Genomic DNA, 16,129 nt, shown 5'->3' on the forward strand with positions numbered 1-16,129 from the left:
GTATAAAGAGGAGTCTAATGTTTCCTTGCAGTAATTTTTCTATTCATCATTTCAGGGGTACTCACTATTGAGAAAAGTCTTTAAGTACTTCAAAGTTCATCTCTTATGTTCTAGTAACCCCAGAGATGGATCCAGAATTTGGGAGGCCTGAAGCCAAATTATATAATGTGGATAAAGTGCTTCAAGACAAAGAATGTGGCGTTACTACTTCAGAATTAAGCCAGTGCTTGCAAAGAAAGAACCTTGAAGGGTAAGGCTTCATTACTTCTAGGTAAATCTTCTCCCCTTATATTTAACACCTACATAAAATGATGTCAAGGAAACATTACTGGGAGGGGGTCAAGTAATTAATTAGTGTATTGCACGCTGTGAGAGTTATAAAGTCCTTATAAACCTTCTAATCCTCAGCCATCTTTAATAGGGTGAAGGGGAGGGGTAAAAGAAATAAAATTTGCCCATCAAAGCCACAATGTAAGACCAATTCTTTCCCAGTTGCTACAACCTGGGGTGGCCAATTTCCTCAAGTGATCATTAAACCCACATCTTGGATATCCTGCTGCTGCTCATCACACGTGGCCAGAAATGACTGAAAAAAATTAAATGTGCTTTAAGATTTTTGTGCAGCTTTAATCTAGCAAATGTTCAAAAGCCATGGGAATGAGTGATCTTGTTACTAGTTTGCTTGCCCAGCCACTAAGAACCGATATGAAGATAAAGAAACAGAAGTAGAGAAAATCAAGTTTACCTACATATTTCTGTCCTTTTATGAGAAAAATGTCTGCTGGAGCCTTGAGCCTTTTTCAACCTTCATACCAGTCTGTTTCACCATTTCAACTAATGGAATGACTAGATACAGCCTAGCAGGCAAGCTGGAGCCAGCAAGATGGCTACACTGCCCAATGTAGGGATTGCTCTGGATGTGATATGCAAAACATCGATGGAACAACCCTCTCCTCAGTATCTTTAAATTCATGAAACAATCTTATCTATTTGACAGATTGAGTCTCATACAGGGAATCAAATGTCTCTTGCAATTCTAACAATTCATCTGCTTCTACTAAATAGAAAGGTTTCTATTCACCTTTCTTGGTAATGTGGCCAACTTCTCTTTGTCATTTTTATCTCCTGCAAAATAAGATGGGGTGTCATCAGGTAGGTAAAGGTTCTAAAGTACCAATGCTGAGTGTTGCATAAAAGCTGTCTTGCTGGCTTCCTGCTACAGAAGTCCCTAGCAGTGTTGTTGCTATTTGTCAGCTCCTTCCTGTATGCTTCACAGTGGAGGTACAGGTACTCTCCTGGCCACAATTACTGCCAAGGGAGGAAATGTAACAACAATTTACTGACAAAACCACAATTACTGATAGCATTTTGTTCTGGTCTGGACTTCAAAGATAACAAATGTAGTATATAAAATTTGATCCATCTTAACAAATTTTTAGGAGCAGATCAATTATAAATAAAATTAAAACCTCCACCAAGATCACAATAATGTTATGTGAGGTCCTCATTTATTTTGTAACACTACTTCAATGGTTAACAGTATATGACTGAATTGTCGCATCCTCACAAACATTTTTCACCATGTCACAGTCACTAACAAAGAAAACTAAAGATCACTGATTCAAATCTTTTTAATGTCAGAAATAACTGTGTCTAACTAGCATGAGGTATATTAATTTAACCTTACAAGAAAAATCAGCAAAATCAATCTCTGTAGACTACCAGAGAATATTGATCCACTCACTGCTACTCCATCACAGATATATTTCTAGTCATTAGTTACGTTAAGGACACTCAAGAAACATTTAATAGCGTCTGTTAAATGGGATATTTTAACATATGTTATGTAGAGATGTAAAAAGTCAGCCTGACTGTGAAATGCATTGTAAATTTTCATTTGCATAATTTTCTCTCTTATTGCTGTTATATTAGCTTTAAAGGCACAAAGTGCTCTTTTTTTCATAATATGTAAGCCTACGGTGTAAACAAAAGAAGTAGAAAGAAATTAAGGACAAGAACTCAACTGAAATAGACTAGCGGGCATTTGAAGCTGATACAATTACCTAGGACAGCTAGATCTGATGCACACTGGGGACTCACACTGCCTCAGAAAATTCTCTATAGAAACTGCCAGGACATGATCAATGGACCAAGTCCCTTCAATACATTTATTTTCCCAAAAGCAAATTTTATGTTCTTAAAGTCAAGCTAACAAACATTTACCAAAGGCTGGACTCAATGTGTAAGAAATTATATGAAACTTGAGGATCTTAATTACATCTTTTATATGAATCCACATCCAATTATAATCATCTTTCACCACAGCACTTATTTGAAAGTAATCTTCAGGTGCAAGTTACCCATCACCAAATCTGAAATCTGAATGGAAGATTTATTGATTCTAAACTGACATCTACATTTATCAAAAGGCAAATCCTTCTTCTCAATGATCTAAAAGCCATTAGCAGCTTCTTTAGAACAGCTGCCACCTGCACATTCCTGGCTGCCTCTTATCTACAGTCCCCAAAGCAAATATGTTCAACTGTATCCACTAAAAAGGAACCAATTTTAGCAATAAGAGGGCACCAATTTGGTCCGATAGGGCCCATACATTTTCACTAATCTGGCACACAGATGCAGTGGAACAAATTCTCTTAATGAACCAAACAATGAAACTGAAAGTCTTTTTCATTCTAACCCTTTTGTATGCTTTGTGTGCCTTCTGTCACAATACAAAGAAACCAAGAGGCTAGGAATGCTACACAATGGGGACAACCAGGACACATAGGTGGGCCTCCACTCATTCTAGAGACAAAGCATTTTGTATTTAAGAAGCTGTAGTTGCTCTGGCTTCCTTCTTACCCCTCACTGGGTGTGTTCATTGAATAGTCCTATGTGCAGATGGGAATACAATGCAATCCTCCAGATCAATAGTTTATGCAGGCTCCTCAAATACAACAAGCCATAGATTGAAAACACTCAAAGGAAGTGAAGTGGGCAGGGGGAGGATACATTATAATGAGGACTGAATCTGTACTGAACATGTATAGATTTCTACTTGTTATTTTTCCCAACAACCATTTATATTGCATTAGGTATCAAAAGTAATCTAAAGATAATTTATCCAGGAACTGGCACATACTTGTAACCCCAGCTTCTCAGAAGGATAAAGTGAGAGGATTGTAAGAGTCCAAGGCCTGCTTAGGCAACTTAGACAGTATAAGAGGATTTATGTATGTTCTGTGGAAATAGGCTCTTTCATATCAGAGAATTTAGCATTCCTCAGATTTGAGAAGTGGAGGGTGGAACCAGTCCTTCACAGATACTGTAGAATACCTTCCTCAGACTAAGCACTCCCATACTAACCCCAAACCAGCCTGGATGTTTAGCATCCAACCACTTCTAGCAGCAGCCAAGTTCCTGGTATGTGGGTAAAAGGCCTAGGAACAGAGACAGAGCTGGCTGGTATTCTCAATAGAATGACTGTGGGAGTTTACCAAATGAAGGTTTGGAATTTTTAGGTTTCATATCACATCCACTGCCTCTTTCTAGACTCTCACAATACCATGTGACATGTGATGTGCTGTAGGTCCCAGCTTCTTACCGCCCAACCTCCCCACAGTGTCTAAAACTGTTCTATAACTCTGTATGAAGAATCTCTGTATGCTGAGACCCTTGCTAAGCCTCCTCAGGAAAGGTAGGGGAAAATGGCAGATGAGAATACCCTAGAGAACTCAAGAAAGTATATCTGGTGTGGTGACCAATAATTAAATAAAGAGAAAAACATGTTTAGATTTCCACTTCAAGTGCCCAAACAAAACACACAATATCTTATTGAAGCAGAGAACTATTGGGGAAAATGGGGGGAAACAAACCTGGCACCAGAGAGACAAGTTCAAATCTTGGTTGACGTAGCTTGTCATTTCTTCACTTCAAAAATGAGGATAATGAGCCTACCCACTGAGGACTGTGAGGATACATAAGATCACAAATGGCTCAAAGCTAGCAAATGGGTAATAAATGGTAACAGTTCCAAGGTTAACATCTGAAACTCAAAAGTAAAAGTTTGGAATATTTTCTATTTGGCAGACATATCACTTACCAATTCCATATTTGGTTCTATAGTAACACTTTGTATAGTTATCACAGTCACAGAGGAGCACTTTCCTTCCCCACACATTGATGGTGGTTCCTATGGACAGGTCACTGTCTTTGTAGAAGTGTTGATCTGGTTTTCCTAGCTAAGAAAAAGGAACATAGCATTGGCACCAAAGACCTTCCAAAGAACTGGGCACCCCCTTCCCAAAGAAAAAGAAAAATGATTTAAAAAACCCATTCAATGACATCATTTGTAACTACATTCCCAATCAAATCAAAGAGCAATCCAAGTTAATATTTTAAAGCATTATTTTAGCACTGGAGTGCTTGCAAGTAGCAATGTGATGAGTATATTTTCTATATGTGCTCAATACATGTGGCAGTATATGGCAGTACAATACATGTATTTATCCATTTATTGATCTCATTCACAGTCTCACAAGGACAAAGTATGTAACTCTCCCCACTGTTCAGTTCCCAAGGAAGTCATTTCAGAAACCATAATAAGTTCTAAGGGTCCTCACATGGTATTTATCGAACAGGTAAGCATCTGATCGCTGCTCTTTCAAATCACCATACACATTAAGAATTGTTCGTTCCACTAATTGGCCTGGTTGATAGATTCCAGCTGGGCCATACTAAAAAACAAAAGCAAAACAAGATGTGATTGATACCTCTAAACATAGAAATCATGCACTCAAGGGACACTTGTGGAAAGTATGCATTGTATGGCTCTTCTCTCACCCAATGCAAGACATACAGTTCACTTTCCCTTCCAATGCCTCAACACCCTCTGAAGGTAGTCCTATACTCCATGCTTCCTTCAAGGCCCTGATCAAACTTCATCTCTCCCCAGACCCCACCTCCACCAAGCCAGTAGATACCTTGAGAGCTATTCAATCCATTGCCTGTCCTCACACCATATCTCACCAGCTCCCACCACATGGTTCAACCACCTTGTGTGGTTCCTCGGTTGTTTTATCTGCAGTTACCTTTTCTCTTCACTGAACTTCAAACGTCCATAAGAAGAAGTACTTTGTCCTTTGCCTTCTTCATTTTCCTCCTCCTAACACCCTTTCTGATCCTCACCTTTCCTAATGCTGAGCTAGGTATGTTAAACACCTATAGGCCAACTGTAGAAATGTGGGAAGGTAGAGAGAGCCAAAAGAGCAGGGTCAGCCTCTAAGAGGAAATACGGCCTAGAACAGGGTAGGTCCCAGTTAAGTCCCATATTAAGCTGAGATGGTTCTAAGCAATTGTACAAGCTACAAGAGTATGTCTAAAGTTACATCTAATAGTGATCTAAAGTAGGACATACAGATGAGACATGGGAATCTTTCCTGATATGTGTGACACAAAATTTAAGTCTAAATGTGTGAAATATATGAGGCTTGCAACCGAATCAGGGTATGCAGAATAGAAGATCCAAACTCACTCACTCTTCCCCACTGACTAGCAACAGGACTGGGACAAAGTACTTATTCTCAGAAGTTCAGTTTCTTTATCATTCACTTCATCACAAGGTGAAGGTAACTTCACCTTCCTCTTTGCTTCTTCAAACTTATAAACATGTATGTAAACATACACAGGGTCATATGCATATATACACAAGCATATTATCTAAAGTATGATATATGCATCAGACAAGCCCAATGGTTTAACTCCTTTGAACAAAATGAATACCAGGAAACTGGAACATGTATTGTTGGGGGTGAGGTCAACGGGGTGGGATCCAAATGAATAGAGAGAGAAAGGGTGTGTGGACAAAGTCACAATATTCAATGAACATTTATAATAATGCAACCAGGTAAACTGAGGGAATGGGTGGGATTGGAAGAGATATGGAAGAATTGATGAAGATACACTATACTCACAAAGTGATATGTTGAATTGAAACTATTTTGTAAAACTACTTCAAGATATTTTTTTTTTAAAAATGCAATGCCAAGGGAACACCCATCCCTTTTGTATCTCTCCCCCATAAGAACCAAAATTTCATAACAGGACTTAATCCATTTCTCACTGTAACTTCTGAACAGGCACTCAATTATACTTGCTTACTCGCTAGACATTTGTTGAATGAATGAATTAAATGAAGCAACTGATGGTAAGGAACACAGTAAATGTCATACGCATCATTATTTTATACTTACCCCACTTTTCAAAACCATTTTAAAACCAGATTTCCCTGGTACATCCTGACCACCTGCTGTGCATATCCCAAAGATCCCTCTGGCCAAACTCTGCCTTCCCATGCCTCCAAGCAACACATTATGAATTCTGGTAGTGAGATCAAAGAATCTGAGAAGCCAATGATCAGTGGTTGTTCACATAAAAAGTAAGTTTACAGGTTAGCTTTTCTTGAACACAGAGAACTAACTTTAAAAGCACTTTATAAGCCAGGCACTGATGGCTCACGCCTGTATTCCTAGCTATTCTGGAGGCTGAGATCTGAGGATCATGGTTCAAAGCCAGCCCAGGCAGGAAAGTTGGTGAAACTCCTATCTCTAATTAAACCACCAGAAAACCAGAAGTGACTGTGGCTCAAAGTGGTAGAGCACTAACCTTGAGCAGAAAGAACTCAGGACAACACCCAGGCCCTGAGTTCAAGCCCTGCAACCAATAAACAACAACAATTAAAATAATTGCTTTATTTAAGGTAAAAGTAAAATATATGGGCTGGTAATGTGGCTTACTGGTAGAGTGCTTGCCTAGCATGCATGAAGCCTTGGGTTCAATTTCTCAGTACCACATAAACAGAAAAGCCAGAAGTGGCACTGTGGCTCAAGTGCTAGAGTGCTAGCCTTGATCAAAAGAAGCTTAGGGACTGTGCCCAGGCTCTGAGTTCAAGCACCAGGATTGGCAAAAATAAAAAATAAAAGTAAAATGTAACATAAAACTATAAAAATATGCTTTTATACACATCATTATACATGTTAAGTCCTTAGTGGTTTTTTTAACTATGCTGTATCATTCAATCCTGATAGTTACCTCATTTTAGAGTTACAAAAAGCTTTAGAAAGGTTAAGTGACTTGCCCTCAGTCATACAGCAGATCTACATTTGTAATCCAAATCTTCTGTATGTGCCATTCCTGGTACACCTAAATCATGTAGTTCTCAAATGACTATTTGCAAAAATTAATCTAATAGTTCCTTGTAATAATGAATAAAATGCAAAATCACTTGCCACTAACCAGTGGCTAATTGATGACTAGTCAGTTACATGTATAAAAGCTCTTCCTGAGCATATAACTGAGTGCCTCTTCATGTGCATATGTACATACACATGTGGGTATATGAATGTATATATGAATATATATGGATATATATATATGTTCATAATCCAGACCAACATCATGAGCTCTCCTCAGTAGGCTGCAGGAGCCATATGCCAGTGTCCCATCCAAAGCCAGAAGAAATTAAATTAATTCCTCTACTAAGGAGCTCCTTACTTCTGTAAGACTGGGAACTCAACACACAAGTACTTTCCCTTACATGCTTTTTTTCCTTTATTTGCTTTAAGTCCAGAATGTTCCAACTCTGACTTCTCAGCTTGTCTGGTTTAATTCCATAGATGTGTATTAAGATGGCACAAAATGGAAATTTTATAAAGATTTTCACTATGTATGGAAACATCATCAGTAATAACACAATATTCCAAACAATGACACAAGTCTCTTGGCCCACAGCAAACTTGGAAAGTGGTTGAATTCACTGCTCACCTTGGGTAGTTTACCCCTCCGGAGAAACAATGACATAGCATCTCGGCCTGAGTTGTGAGGCAACAATTCTTTGATTTCAATGGTATCATCAGCCAAGAAATAATGTAAGACGAGATCTCTACGGTCTCCAAACAGTGAGGTTGAGTCATCCCACAAGCAGAAGAAACGCAAAACCTTCCCATCATACTCAAGGAATTGTTTGAGGTTGTCGACCACCAGATAGGGTCGCAAGGGCTCCATAGCCTCTAATACCTGTAAACAGAGAAAATGTCAGAACGAGTTGTCAATACATCTGAGATGCAGCCATCAGTTGGCATAAAGGTAACAAAAAATGTTATGGCTATTCTGTGATTATATTTTAAAATTTTCAACTGACATTATGACATACAAATAAAACATGGAGTTTTAACGTGAAGGATACAGACAAGCAAGTATCAGGAAGAAGCTTTTGTATATTTTACTAAACATTATTTAAATGTACTATATTGTCTCCATCATATTTTTAAAGTGACTTCTCTCAAAGTTTCTAGGTTATTGTTTAAGAATAGGGCCAGATGCCAGTGGCTTATTACTGTAATCCTAGCTACTTGGGAGGTTGAAATCTGAGGATCATGGTTCAAAGCCAGCCCAGGCAGTAAAGCCCATAAAACTTTTATCTTCAATTAACTACCAAAAAGCTAGACGTGGAGCCATGGCTCAAGTGGCAGTACAATAGTGTTGAGCTAAAAAGCATCCAAGGACAGCACTCAGGCCCTAAGTTCATGCCCTAGGATATGAACCAAAAAAAAAAAAGAGTAGGAAAAACTAATCTAATGTAACAGAAAACAGAGCAGATATTGCAGATATTTCCTCTGAGTACAGGATTTGAACAGAAAGAGGGACACGGGAATTTTCTGGGATGATGAAAATCCTGTTTTTTTTTAAAGATAGTTCTGGGGATGCAATCTAGGATCTTGAACTTGCTAGGCAAATAATGCTACATACATCCCAAGACCAAAATTATTATATCTTCACATTACTTTCATGTTTGTTACTCACAAAGTATTTAACACTCATTGATCTGTATATTTATGATTTGTACACTGACTCCATGCTAACTATAAGTCAATGAAAAAAGTATGTATTTCACTGGAAATTCATAATTGTTCACATTTCTACGAAAACAAAACACAAGAAAGATAAGCCTAGCTTTGTTTTGCTATGGAAGCCCAATGGAAATACGAGCAGATCAAATGGAGAACTTCTGGTCCATGAAAAAGCCCACCTCAGCCACTCCAGGAACAAACATGGAGCAGTATTCATGCTACAGCTCTTCCCACAGTTTCTATGCTCTCAGCCCTGCCTCAAAGCATAACTGTCTCATTCTATGTGATGTGGCCAAATAGGATTTCTATATAAGGAAGGATTCATTGGCAAGGGACATATTAACCCAAATTGGGCTGTAAATTCTTGAACGTTTCTATCTGTCAAGATATAAAATTGAGGTGTATATAAAAATGAGGTGTAGTCCTACCTGCCCCACCAAGACAAGGGGGAAAAATAATGTTTAACTAGTGGCTCTTCAGCCTTACCCTTGATATGTGGATAAAATTGTAAGACATCTATACATTCTCTCTTTCTCTCATTTCCTGTCCTTCTTCCTACTTAACTGTCTTTCTGTCTGCCTCTACTTCTCTTTTTCTTTTTATTGTGCCAGTATTGGGACTTAAACTCAGTACCTAGACACTGTCCCTTAGCTTTTTTAGCACAAGGCTGGCACTTTACCACTTGAGCCCTAGCCCTACTTCTGAAGATTCTTGGTGGTTCACTGAAGATAAGAGTTTCATGGGCCTGGGTTGGCTTCTAACCGTAATCCTCAGATCTCAGCCATCTGAATAGCTAGGATGACAGGCATGAGCCACTAATACCTAGCAGGGACCTCTACATTCATCAATTTAAAAAAGCCTTTCTTCTGCATAATCAGACCTCTGAGAAATGAATTATTGATTACATACCATTGGGATACTTTTCAGTTTAAGTTAAATTGTCTAATTTTAACTTTGCATTTCAAAGCAGCAAACACTAAAGAACTAAATGCACCAAAGTCAACATAAAAGCCTCTTATTAAACTCCTAATTTTCCAAAAGTTCCTATCTTGAAGAGTTTTCTCCCTGAGGGAGTAAATGCTAAAATGAATCTCTCAAACTGAAAGAAAATTATTTAAAACATTTCTTGGCTGTTCTTGATACTTATCCTCTATTCCTGGCACAAGCTTCTTTTCCTTTATAAATCTATGAAATCTTAGAGCAATTTTATATAATACATCATCATGCACAATCACTATCCTATAATGCCAACAGCTAGTGAGTAAGTACAGCCATTCGCAAGGGATGGTAATTTAAATGGTTCTATTTCCTTCCCATTCTCTCTGGAGATTCTGAAGACTTTATATTTGTCATCCGGGGCATTTTGGAAGGAATAAAAATGAACCAAATCAAAAAGCTTCTTTATTACTTATATATAGGCATTTACCTTAGCTATTCCAAGATCAATAATACATATACATACATACATATATACACATCTCAGGAGGACTATTTGCTTACAACATTAAAGATTATAAATGAATGATGATTCCACATCAGCTTTTAATAAGAGAACAAAACAGAATGAACGGAGAATTGTGTTCTAAATTTTTTGTTGTCTTACTGCAAGCAAATGAAATCTAAGTTTTAAAATAATAAAAATCAGTTGAAACCAATCTATAGGAATAGAAATGAGAAGACTAGTTGCCTCTGAGTAGTGAGATGAACAAGCTAAAAAATGCATGGCAAGACTTTCCAGGGGAATGGAAATGATCAACATCTTAATCTGGATGTAAATTATATAGGTATATGACTATATGGATTTATTAAGACTCATGTGAAAGCATTCATAATGTCTATGTATTTTACTATATGCAATAATGTGTCAACAGAAAGAAAAAAGCCAGCATGGTGACATATGCCTGCACTTAAGACCCTGAGACAAGCCTGGCCATCCATAGTGAGAGGCAAGAATAGAAATGCAAGAAGAAAAAGAAAAAAATATAACAAATGACAATAATGAAAATCAAAGTAAGAATCAAGAAATTTGTATTCTAATATCAACAAGGAGATTGTACAGATGTTTGTGGCCTTACACATGACATTTCTCCTTTGAGGATTCAGATTCTTCTGGAAATAGAAAACATGGGTCAAAAAAAAAACTGCAGGCATTATTTACTATAGCTAATATATGGAACCAACCCAGGTGCCACTCAGTAGATGAATGGAGCAAGAAAATGTGGTTTATATACACAATGGAATTCTATGCCTCCATCAGAAAGAATGACATTGCCCCATTTGTTGGGAAATGGAAAGGCTTGGAAAAAATTATATTAAGTGAAGTAAGCAGGCCCAAAGAAACATAGGTCCCATGGTTTCCCTTATTTGCAATATCTAGTATAAGTCTGAGTCAAGCAGAAAAGGTCAGATAAGGTGATGTTAGGGAAATGAACCCTAAGATATGTATTCAAATGTTTTTTTTCTTTCATGCAATTGTTTCTAACACATTTATAAGATTATTTCTTTGTTGCTTTGTATGTCCCTCCCCCACAGTATAACCCCTGCTTTCACTGTATTTGATGTCGGTATAATTTGTGGAGGGGAAGGGAAAAAACAAATCGTTTAAATAGGGATACAGGTGGACCCATTGCAACAATGAGATGTACAAGTCATTATGTCGAAAACGAACTTTACAACTTTGGTGGGGGGGGGGAGGATTGGGTAGGGGGGCGGGTGGAGGATGGGAAGGGATGGGAAGGGGAAACAAAGGAGGAGGCTACAATGCTTGATATGAAATGTACTCATTATCTTGCCCATGTAATTGTAACCCCTCTGTACAGTATTTTCACAATAAAAAAATAAAATAATATTTATCCACTCAAAAAAAACTGCAGGAAGACAAAAACTGCAGTAATATAATACTGAGTCTTGTTACACTACTTGGGGTTAGACTTGGAAGACAATCATAATACAGGGTAGAGAAAGGATTAAAATCAGAGAAAGTTTTAAAAATACACACACACACACACACACACACACACACACACACACACACTCAAGGCTTGGTTTACTAAATCAGTATACAGCAGCAAGATTTTCCCAACCAGTTAGGTTAACTGGAAAATACATGCCAAGGAAATGTGAGTCAACTAATAAACTGTCAATGACTATAAGACTAATCATAAGTAGCTAGAAATATTCCTACTGCCTGAAGGGAGACAACATAAAAAGAATTAAAAAGAAGATAGGAAGTAGTTAGCAAAGAGTGAAGTAAAGGAGTCATTCTTTTTCTGAGGCAAACATTCAACCTTTCCTCCAACCCAAAAGAGAATAAGACAACTTGAATAATTATGGCATGAATAATACTATTACACTTTACTGACTCTTGCACTGAATTCTTGCACTAATTCTTGCACTGAAGATAACAACTTTGTACAGATCAACTTCTTACCTCCTTCCGCATCTTCATATAAGGATCATCAGGACATGGTTTCGAGGGATTCACTATGACTCCAATTTTCCTCAGAAAGTTTTTTGTGAATGGATCGCAATCAAAAATCTTAAATTTCCGACCATAGAAGACAACCTCTTCATCGATATTGAAATGATACACATTATAAAATTCATCCTCATTTGGAGGTGGGAGAGAAATCCGATGGCGTCGAATAAAAATCCCTGTGGCATGAAGTAAAATACAATTATTTTATTATGTGGCTAAGAAAAAAGAAGTTACAGTACATCTCAGCAACACCCCCGAATGTTTTCTCACAACAGGGAAGTAGGCAACAGGTTTGTTCTTAGAGACAGTATTAGTACACTCAAACTCTGAGTCAGGAGCCAAGATTTTGTGCTTGTCTTAGTTCTTAAACTATTGCCTGGCATGGTATTAGAACTGCCTAAGTGGTATTAGGGAAGTTTTTAAAAAAAAAAAAAAAAAACAATGAAGATTGGGGCAGTGGTGGGAGATGGAAGTGGGGACACGAACACAGTGAGCAAAAATGCCACTCTATCATCATGCACTTTTCCAAGAACAAACCAGCTCACTTTCAGCCTCTAGCTGGCACATTGAGTAACTGTCAACTGAACAAGCCATTAGTACGCATTAAAAACAACAACAACTAGTATGCTCTAGTGCATAAGGGCCAGAACTATCATCTTTACCTTTAACAAGCATGAATGACTGTAAGCTTTGAAGTTTCATGGACTCTTTTTCTTCTGCCCTCTTTCTTCTCTTCTCTTCTCTTCCTCTACAACCTCTGTACATCTCTATCCAACTACCCCCAACAAATGAGGGTGGCTAGAAATTTCATAACACTCTGATAGCACTCTGAGTCAAAGGTTTTCAATTTTGTCAATCTTCTGCTACCAACCCTATGATGTCCATTCACTTTTGGTGAGAGACAAAAAGCAGTATATGTCTCCATGTTAATAATGGCAGCAATATTTTCATTTCTGCACTAGTTGCTGAAGCCTCATTTCCCATAGGAATAAGGTACAACACAATAAGGATCAGAAAACTCTCCCCTATACAGTAGACAGGAGAGGAACTCTGATGTTAGGAAACCCAAATTTACAGAAGCAATAATCAGCTTTATTGATTAGACTTGTCCAAATCCATGCTTGCCCTTTGTTCTTCGGGGAGATATTACGCTGTATTCCAAGGCTATAAGCAAACCTTTACTTTGCTCTAGTAGAAAAGATTGTTGTTGTTTTTCCAAAGCTATTTATGGACACACACACACACACACACACACACACACACACACACACACACACACCACATCCATGAAGAGAGAGCTCAGAACAAGGAGCAGTCAGTACTTCTGTTCGCAGTACTTTTGCTTTCAATGTGAATAGAAATGCAAGATACCCATGGAGAATTATCTCCCAACACCTACAAGTAAGTTAGGTCTGAGAACCTACTCCAATGTGAAAGTAAAAACTTAGAGCACCCTGAGGAGCTAGTAATTCAGTAACAACTGGTTTATGTGACCTCTGTATGGAAATATTTTAATATAAAGTTGTCTCTTCTTTGAACTTTACATCGTATTCAGAATGATGCTTTTCTCTAAAATCTAGAAATACTTCAAAATTATTCATTCCATATTCATTAAAGAACATTTAATGAATATCTTTATGTGCCAGAAACTGTGTTGGGCTCTGTTCCATTACTCCACTTATCTTTTCAGTTTGTTGAGGAGAAATTAACTAAAATCATTTTCATCTTCATTTCTTTGTAGCAATTTTTAATTACTTGGTACATTAAATTAAAATAATAAAACTATAAAATTAGAACTACTCTAAAATATTTTCAAATGCATTATATAAAAGATGATATAATTTTACTGCAAAAAAATTATACTTCAATTAGCCTTTAATTCCTGCCATTGAAAACAGTATGAAAATTATTCAATCATTCAAGATTAGACATTTGGAACAAATTTCAAATTTAAAACACTATAAAAAGGATAGGCGTTTCAGGCATTTTCAAGAATCAGTGTACACCTCTTTAAAAATACTTATATTGTGACAGCTTTTTAAACATGTAAGATTTACTCAACAGGAGCATAGTCAAAAATTCTACTTTACCTTACTTTCATTATAAAAATTCTAAAAATAAGGTATTATTTTTGTTCCACAGATACTGAAAAAGGATACTATATTTTTCTAGGTATGAAGAACTGGGCCACCCAGTGAGCTTTTAAAAAATCCTAATCACAATCATCATAATATCTATGGACTGGATTTAGATTTTTTCATTTAATCCTTAATAGTCCCTCCAGACAGATAGTATCTGATAGGAATATTTAGTTTATAGATGAGAAAACCCAAGCTCAGAATACTTGCATGCCCCTGCCCATTTATTAGGTCCAAATGGCAGAAAAGGATTTAGAACTCAGGGTTTTAGATTCTAACTAAATACTATTATTTTCCATACTTTTCATTGAAATGTCTCTCACTATACAGCAACCACAAATTAAGTGAAGGAAAGAAAGTCAAGCCATAGGCAAAATAAGATAGAATCAGCTAGAAAAGCTGACAGTAATCAGAAGAGGAAAACAGATTGATGGTCCTATCCTTTCAAAACAGCCTGTTTCTATTCTAAGGGCAAATTTCAAAGTGGCCATTTGCCACCTGCAGCAATCCAACCTATTCTTCAGAACCTGCATCACAGCCCACCACACACTTCTTTAACTTGACCTCACATTTTTCTCACTTTTTCTCACTTGAGTTTTCAGAAAAAGCCAAGGAAGTTCAAAAGAGTCTTGACCATCCACAGTTGGAAATTTAACATGGTTGGCAGATTTAACACTAAACAAGAAAATTTTGTTCACAAGAAATCTAACATCACAATTTTGTGTTATACAGATAACCAATTTAGGCCATTTGGATTGTGTACTTGCACATGAGCATGTCCAGTCATATATTCCTGGGATCTCTTTAACTGTGTCCTCTAGGAATTACAATTTCAATTTATTGGGATTTGTGCATTTATAGTCTTTCAAGATAAATAACAAGAACTATACCAGTAGGAGTTTCTTCTAGAATATCAAAGAAATGGGCAGGATGCCTTGTCATTGGCCTATACTTGAAGAGCAGCAAAAGTCATCAAGGTAGATAATGTTACAAAATGGAAAAAATCAACAAAATCACCTTAAATTTTCAGATGTTTGTCTTCTTAAATGTCCTATAAGCCAACTGGAACATGTGTCCAGGCATTAAGTACCTGCTTTTCAGCTTATACCCCTCTTCTTTTATACCTTTCTTCCTTTTTCAAAGCTTGCTATCTGACTACACTGTGCAGGCTTTTAGCTTGTCCCTATTGTTGAGATCAAAATAGCCTTATATCCATTTCTGTTTAATGTGTTTTCATGTCATTCAGATGGGAATTGCCTTAGATTTTTCTTATACTACTAAAATTAAGTTTTTACTAATTCACTTTCCAGAATTAAGAACCCAAAATTTACCTCTACCTTAGTTGTAAGTATGTTTATTTCATCTTACTAACACTAAGGTACATCCAAGATTAGAAGCAGGTATTTATTTTTTAATAAATATTTTATTGTAAAGATAACTATGCAGAGGGGTTACAGTTATATGAGTAAGGTAATGAGTACATTTCCTATCAAGTATTGTTACCCCCTCCTGTTTTTTCCCTACAATCCCTTTCCTCCCCACCTCCACAACTACTCCTTCCCTCCCCCCACCCAAGTTGTAGAGTTTGTTTTCAGCATAGTGTCTTG

General features: G+C 37.1%; 1 protein-coding gene across 1 annotated transcript in view; it reads right to left on the reverse strand.

Moving 5' to 3' along the window:
* Efhc2 (EF-hand domain containing 2) overlaps window positions 1–16,129 on the reverse strand; it is a 191,742-nt gene that overhangs the window by 77,539 nt on the left and 98,074 nt on the right. Inside the window, exons 4-7 of the mRNA XM_042683643.1 lie at window positions 12,337–12,560; window positions 7,822–8,073; window positions 4,623–4,736; window positions 4,103–4,241 (exon numbers count right to left, since the gene is read on the reverse strand). Coding sequence (XP_042539577.1) covers window positions 4,103–4,241; window positions 4,623–4,736; window positions 7,822–8,073; window positions 12,337–12,560 — 729 coding nt within the window. The remainder of the gene's footprint in view (window positions 1–4,102; window positions 4,242–4,622; window positions 4,737–7,821; window positions 8,074–12,336; window positions 12,561–16,129) is intronic.

Source organism: Dipodomys spectabilis, unplaced genomic scaffold, assembly GCF_019054845.1.
Source record: "Dipodomys spectabilis isolate Male_0828 unplaced genomic scaffold, ASM1905484v1 ptg000082l, whole genome shotgun sequence".
NCBI lineage: Eukaryota > Metazoa > Chordata > Mammalia > Rodentia > Heteromyidae > Dipodomys > Dipodomys spectabilis.